This window comes from Geotrypetes seraphini, chromosome 8 (genome assembly GCF_902459505.1).
Source record: "Geotrypetes seraphini chromosome 8, aGeoSer1.1, whole genome shotgun sequence".
Lineage (NCBI taxonomy): Eukaryota > Metazoa > Chordata > Amphibia > Gymnophiona > Dermophiidae > Geotrypetes > Geotrypetes seraphini.
The window spans coordinates 7,312,502-7,320,544 of NC_047091.1; the positions used below are offsets into that span (position 1 = coordinate 7,312,502).

Sequence of the window (8,043 nt, forward strand, 5' to 3'; positions counted from 1 at the left end):
TTTAAATTTACAAGATCTTTTAAATATGAGTTTGATATGAGGACGGGAAAGGAAACTATGAGGATGGTGAAGGGACAGTAGCGACATGGCGGGAGAATGAGGTGGGGTTGGAACAGTATTGACTGGGGCTGGTGGTATGACAGGGTGTGTGGGCTCACACTTCCCACCACAAGCGTAGTAGTAAGCGTGGGATATGGGCCTGGGTCTCTTTCTCTGGAGTCCACTGCACTGGCCACCAGGCTATTCCAGAGACCTTCTTGCTGCTCTAATAAGACTGGCCACACAATCTGAAGCTGTCACCCAAGCATGTTTCATTCACATCTTTGGGGAGGAGGGGGAGGGGGGGTCACTGACCATTGGGGAGTCATGCCTTTATTCCTCCAGTGGTCATCTAGTCCGTTTGGGCATCTTTGTGGCACTTATTCATTAGTAAAACAGGTCTAGCCTTAAACATTCAAAATGTGACCTGGACATATTCTTAAATGTTTGATTTTAGCAGAAAAATCTCCATCATTAGCCAACCCCAGTCCAGCCCACACCATGCCTCTAACACCCCCCCCCCCCTCTTTTAAATTTAGACAAAACTACTGTCAAACTACATAGAAACAGAAGAACAAAATCCACCGCAGACAAGGTCCAACACAAAGGAAGAGCGATGGACGGCACAAGCCAGGTTCAATTGCCTTTATGGTGGAAACCAATGGATCAAACAAAAATGATGGAACACTAATGATGTGTATAATGTGATTTAAATCAAGGGAAAAAAGACCTCAAAATACCCCAAGAGTGTGATCAATGAAGTCACGACTATTTCGGGGTTGGGTATCATCACAGGTCAAAAATCCTTGAATATAATATTTTTAATTAAATTTTTAGAATTTGCTTTCGTGATAAATATTTAAATGAATAATATAATATATATCAATTTTCTATCAATGTTTTCTTCTTTATAGATGAGCATTGAATGACCAGCAACTAATGATTCAATTCCATATAATTTTTTGTCATTCTTGATTTAGAAAATACTATTAAGCACTTATCTTAATAACCTGACGGAGGCCCAGTCCGTTTCGCACCATTGGGCTTCTTCAAGGGTACTGAAAAGGCTTATTAACTTGCCAGTTAGACTTCAATATTGCTCATTGATAATAATATTTGCCGCTGGTAAAGTCGTTGCTTGATCAAAACATGAAGAAGCCCATTGGTGCGAAACGGACTGGGCCTCCGTCGGGTTATTAAGATAAGTGCTTAATAGTATTTTCTAAATCAAGAATGACAAAAAATTATATGGAATTGAATCATTAGTTGCTGGTCATTCAATGCTCATCTATAAAGAAGAAAACATTGATAGAAAATTGATATATATTATATTATTTATTTAAATATTTATCACGAAATCAAATTCTAAAAATTTAATTAAAAATATTATATTCAAGGATTTTTGACCTGTGATGATACCCAACCCCAAAATAGTCGTGACTTCATTGATCACACTCTTGGGGGTATTTTGAGGTCTTTTTTCCCTTGATTTAAATCACATTATACACATCATTAGTGTTCCATCATTTTTGTTCGATTATATACAATTATTTGGACACTATACCTTGTTTTCCATTTCCTTATTCAGGAAACCAATGGATGACAGGAAACCAATGGATGACATCAAAAAGACTCAACACGAAATCGTGTTTCGGCCCCTAAGGCCTGCATCAGGAATCCAAACGCTCTGCTGGTTGCCCACAACGGTATTGCGTCAGGGCCGAAATGGAATCCTTACCGACTGACAAAGTGGCGGGTACTGCGGTAAATCCGAAAGCTGACAGGTAGGCAGCAAACCAGCCTGCTTTTCAGGATTTCCACAATGATGTTAGGCATGATTAAGAAGGGGATCACGAGTAGGTCGGAAGATGTTATAATGCCACTTTACAGAGCAATGGTCAGACCGCACTTAGAATACTGTGTCCAACACTGGTCTCCATACCTTAAGAAGGATAAAATTCTGTTGGAGAGGGTGCAGAGGCGAGCCATGAAACTAGTCAAAGGCATGGAGAATTTAAGCTACATGGAACGCCTCGGAAAACTGGGACTCTTCACCCTTGAAAAGAGAAGACTGCGTGGGGATCTGATAGAGACTTTTAAAATATTAAAGGGATTTGATCAAATTGACCAGGAAGCAGCATTACTGACATTTTCAGATGTGACGCGGACAAGAGGCCATAGCCTAAAACTGAATGGCAGCAGGTTCAGGACAAATGTCGGGAAATTCTGTTTCACACAAAGAGTGGTGGGCGCTTGGAATGCTCTCCCGGAGGAGGTGGTGGCAGAGGCTACTGTTCTGGGTTTCAAACGCAAGTTGGATGCACACCTTCTTGCAGATCATATTGAGGGATACGGGGAAAACCGGGTCTCCAAAAAGGAGCACCTAAATGGGCCTCCGCGTGTGCGGATCGCCGGACTAGATGGACCTCAGTCTGATCCGGTGAAGGCGTTTCTTATGTTCTTAAGACATATGCGATCTAGTCGCATGCAATAGGAGCAGTAAATGGAACCGGGATCTAATACATATTAATTGTGGAAATCCTGAAAACTGGGTTGTGGACCTTAAGGACTGGATTTGAGGGCCCATAATTTACATCAACCAATGAGCTAGTATAAGTGCTCATGCCTTACAGTTAGGCATGCAATGGACTTACGCTAACATTCTAGAACGGTTCTAGAATGAAAATTGCACGCACAATTCACTTAGGCCCCCTTTCATCAAGCTGTGTAAGGGCTTTTTTTTTTTTTTTTTTTTTAAATCACAGGCTAGTGCTGTACAAGCTCCCGTGCTCATAGAATTGCTATGAGCGTTGGAACATTACTGAAGTGGCCCATGATTATTTTTTATTTTTATTTTTTTTAAACTCTTATGCGACTTGAGAAAAGGGAGACTCGGTGTGCGTCATCCCAGTGCCTAACTTTAGATGCTCTGCAGGGAATAATTTCCGAGTCGCAGGCTATCCTACAGCTAAATGGGTGGTCACCACAGTATATTTCCCTGATGCCCTCCTTAAGTTTTAAATTCACTTGGAATTTCTTTTGAAAAGAGTTGAGGGAACCTATTGACACTGGCTTCCTTTCCCACTGACTTTCTATTGCACTTTGGCCAACTCTATCTTCTCTATAAGGCACAAGAACAAAGTGTCCCAAGCAACTGGGTGTGCCAAACCCTATAGAAATTACTCATATCTGGTCACAAAGGAGGAGTTTGTTCAATATTAGAGATGCTTAAGCATCCCCCTCATAGAACAGGCACTTATGTACTCAGGTGTCCAGCTGTGGCATGGGATGAGTAACGTATTTGCTCCTTCTCCCTCTTCGCAATCCAGAGGTTCCTGTGTAACTGCTGTTGGATTGAAAAGTTGCCATCTTACTGGGGTTGCTTTCAGAGTAGCACAGCCCTGAAGTTCATATAGTTTCTTACTGAATGCTAGAGATTATATGCAAAGTATTAGCAGAATCAAACCCAATAAATCATTTTCTTTTGGGGGGGTAGGGAGGAAGAGAATATGTTCATTTCTACCCTTCTTGTTTACTTTTTATTCCCGTGGTAAGGAATTCCCATCCTGGATGGGATGACGGAATAAAAAAGCAAGCGAGTGTAGGTGATGGCCAACAAAGAGAGAGAAGATTTGAAGTGGAGAATGACACAGGGACAGTTTATCATGGTAATCCGTGGCCACCGCAATAAATACGCAGGAATGGAGAAATTTGCAAGTGGTTTACCGCAGGAATGGAGACAAGACCTTTCACCGCCCCACGGGAGCGGTAAAAAGTCTTGCTCCTATGGTATAAAAATTGTGCCTGTGTCAGACTCGGCATCTCCTCCGCAGCTCTTCTTGGGCCTATTTTACCTTCAGGAGCCAGCTATGCCACGATGAAGACAAAAGGAACCCATAACCAAAGCCTGAGACCAATGTGATTTGAAGAATAAAATTACCAGAATATTTCATATTTGAAATATGTATCCTGCTAGAGCTGGTATTAGACATAATTGGGGACCGCAAAGCCCAGGCTGTGCTTCTTTAGCTTCCAGCTAGCTTAGGGCTCTCTCTCTGTTGCACTCCCCTAACTATTCCTGCCACGTGTGTCTGAAGTATTCTGTTAGCTTGATTTTTCTGTGTAGCATTTCTGTGTAGCATTTCATAATTTGGTTTGTTTAGTTTTCACAATAGTGGAGGGGATATTTGTGAAAAGGAGGGGAGACAGGGGTTTTGTTGATCCTTGCTCGGTATTATTTGTGTTTATAAAATGACAATTGTACAGAATAGTCTCTTTTTATACTTTAATAAAATAAGTTTGTATAAAATCATAACTATTCAAGACTTGTGTGGATGGGATCTGACAGTTTGCAGGGCGGGGACAGGGATCGAGCTTACGGGGCAGGGACGGGGACTGAAATGGCGGGGTCGGGGAAAGGACGAGGACTGAGCTCACGGGGACGGGGCGGGAACGGTGATAAATATTTTCCCCGTGTCATTCTCTAATTTGAAGTTCTATAGGAAGAAGCAAATGATTGGAAAGAAAATCATTATTATTATTATTATCATAGTCAGCCGACGCTTAAGTAACTTTTTTGGTACATCCACCTTCAGGTCACAGAATTCATTATGAGATTTGAAAGTTCATTTATTCTATTTTTGCAACACTGTTTTCCCATCTAAAAGGACACTGAAATGTTTGCTAAATTTGGTGCAACTTAGGTACGAGAACAAAAGTGGCCCCAAACTGTTCACAAAATGAATCCCCTTCCTGCATGCCTAATATCCCACGTCGCCATCTCAGATAGGAAAGAGCCTCTGTAAATATGGAATACCAGTAAATGAACTGACATGGAAGTATAAAAATGTGGCTTCAAATAATGCAGGGTTCGAAATTTGACGGTACACTGTCATTCGTGCGTTGAGTTTCCCTAACTCTTGACATACTGACATTTTGTGGAAGACCATTCGGGCTGGGCTGGCATTGAAATGTGTGACAACACTTCTGCCTTTTAATAAGACTTGAGGTTATTCTCATTTCCCAAATTTCTACAGTCACTATGTATGTTAATGAAATGCAAATGAATCACCAGTGATTCATTATTTATGTTGAATACCAGGAACATGAGTTTCTTGAACAAAAGCCGTTACAGGGGACAGCTGAAAAGGTCTCAGCCCAAGCAAGAAGAGAATGATGTGGAGCCATGAAACTTGCAAGCTATTCCACACTTTTCTTGACACTTTTTGTTTCAATGAGGTAAATGGGCACAAGTAGAGGGAAACCAAGTCATTGTGACATCGCCAATGGGGTTGGCTCTTAGGCATTGGTGGAACGAGGCATTATGACATCACGATAGGAAGGGCAGCTGGAAAGTTCTCAGCCCAACCTAGACGAGTGAAAAGTGTCAAGAGAAGTGCGGAATAACTTGTAAGTTTCATGGCTCCAGATCATTCTCTTCATGGTTGGGCTGAGAACTGTTCAGCAGCCCCTCTTATAATCCTTGTGAATTACTGATACAAACCCAAACACACATGTGGTTATAATATTGTGTAGATACATCCTACCTACCCAAGGTCGAACCAGGCACACCAGACCACATTACTTTGTAACTTCAAATCTACCATTGCATCGTTTTTGCATAGTCATTGGTGTTAATCCTCTTCTTAAGCCAACACGCCCAACCCCTCCCCAATCACAGCTAGTTCTGCATTATTTATTTTTAAATGACTTCCTCAATGCACCAATGCTAGCAACGTTGTAGAAAAGGGGATTTAAAAAAAAAAACCTCAGCTAGAACTATTTGCATTAAGAGCTTCAAGACCTGGGTATTATGTAGCTTCTAATTCACTTTGAGACATTTTGCATTGCAATAGAACTTTGCCCTTCTCTGCCTGGGTCTTGCAGATCTACTCGCCTTTGTCGCAGTGGAATATATTCAGATCATAGAAGAAATTAGAAAAACTGAGAGCACCCCTGGGGTTTTTTTTTTTTTTTTCTTCCTTACCTGACAATCCCATACATTACCAGGATATTTCCAAGGAGTCCCACTACACAGACCACAGAATACAAAGCCGTGATAGCTATGGCAATGGCTATGGAGGTGACATTTTTCACCGGGTAGGGTTCAGTGTCATTGAAGCTGGTATTGTAGTAGGAGGTCATGGTGAAGCCCTGTGACGCGTTGAAGAAAGACTCGGCGTACAGTTCAGCACCAGAGACCGTGGACAGCTCCATTTCTCTCCCAAGGCTCAGTCCGTTCTCCTCGGCAGAGGCAGCTCGTTTTTTTCAGTCGAAAAGCATCTGGGAAAGGCGGAAGGAGAGACTTCGTCCAAGGCTGGACGGACACCGTTAGCTTTCTTCTCGACTTAATCTCACGCGGGCTTATGAATATCCGGACAGTGACTAGGACAGCTGCAGTCTCAAAGTGGTCGCTAACTCCCTCAAGTCCCTGTATGGAGGTAGGGTTGGGCTACTCATGAAAAACCCAAAGACGGTAGGGTCTAACCCAAAGACGGTAGGGTCTTTCAGGTTGTTATCGGTGTGGGGCTCCTGCTTGAAATCGAGTGGATGCTTTGCAGATGTGGTGGTGGGGGTTTATGTGAGTGTGCGGGAGGGGGAGGGATCTCTGGGCTCCGGCTGCTTGCAATGATGGCTCCAGCGAGCTCCCGCAGCCTCCTTCCCTGTCGTGTATCACTTTGGGTGAGCCGTGGAAAATTGCGCTCTTTCGTAATGTAGTGATTTCGTCTGAAATATTTATTGAAAACGGAGCAGAATGCAGCAATTGGGGGGGACCCAGAAAGAATCCGTTTAGAGAACTACCCCTTGGTTTCCGGTTTCTCCACATTGCGAGCTCAATCTCTCTTCTCCCCCCCCCCCTCCCCCCATTAGTTTAATCGCATGAGATATCTAAATTGTTTGAAGTATTTCTCGGGAATAATCACTCCTATTGAATTCTTATTGGATGAGCCCTGGGTTTCACCTTCTCCTGCTGAATCGAATCTCCCTACCATGGTTAGTGCAACCTCCCTCTTCTTTTCCTATATGAGTTTCATCCCGATTTGTAGAGCTCAGTGTCTAGATTAATCCCGCCTTCTTGTACCATGACTGGACGAGTCTCCTGTCCATATGGTGTCCTTCACAATATTCTTCTTCCCTCTCAACCCTTTTACCTTTCATCCCCCCCCCCCCCCCGCCTAGTGCTATGCTCCGGACGATACCCTTACCCTGTTGCAATGAGCAACTGTTTTGCCCCATTCCTGCTCTCTGCACATGGATTTTGTTAATCTTCCACTTTGTAGGGTTGGTCAACGTCAACGATCTCCCGGACCTTGGTGTCCAGTAAAATCCAACCTTTGCAACCGAGGTAGGGAAAACACACGTGGTGGCTGAGTCCAAAAGACCGTTTTATTCCATGGAACCATTGAAAAAAAGAAACCCAATTACAGAAATTAAGCTTTGCAGTGGAACTACTCCAACGACAAAGATCCTAATGATTCATAGAAGGCCAACCTCTTATTAGAGAATATTTAGACGTCTTGTCCTCCCAACGGCATAAATTTCTCTCAAATGCTGTAATTGCAAAGCGCCCTTCAGGATGAAATGAGTGAAGCTGATGCATCTTAAAATGACACGTGTTGTTTTATTGATTACGATTCACTGGTAATGTGTTGGGCTAGAATCAGCGGGGTTTAGATAATTAAAAGTAAGCAATGTTGTTTTTTTTTCTTTGTTTTAAACTAATGTCCTGAGAAAGTCAGCATTTGACAGTTTATCCTCCTTCTCCAGTAATTGGAAATAGCTGTAAATTTCCAGTAAAACTATCTTTGAGGTTGACAATGATGACTATTGTGGTCTTTTTTGGGTGGCTTTGCTAGGTATGTTGTATTTTCATTCTGATTTGCAAATGAATTGTTGCTTTTGGTCTGATCTTGTCTTCTATTGTGTTCCTTTGATCTGGCGACGCCTTCATTCCTCCATCTGCCCCTCCCCAAAATTTTGAACGTTAACATCACGTCTACCCTT

General features: G+C 42.6%; 1 protein-coding gene across 1 annotated transcript in view; it reads right to left on the reverse strand.

The window, feature by feature from the left end:
- The window catches only part of OPRD1 (opioid receptor delta 1), a 51,632-nt gene extending 45,377 nt beyond the window's left edge, over positions 1-6,255 (reverse strand). The window contains exon 1 of the mRNA XM_033956397.1: positions 6,026-6,255. Within this exon, the coding sequence (XP_033812288.1) occupies positions 6,026-6,255 (230 nt within the window). The remainder of the gene's footprint in view (positions 1-6,025) is intronic.
- Positions 6,256-8,043: the final 1,788 nt, after the last annotated feature.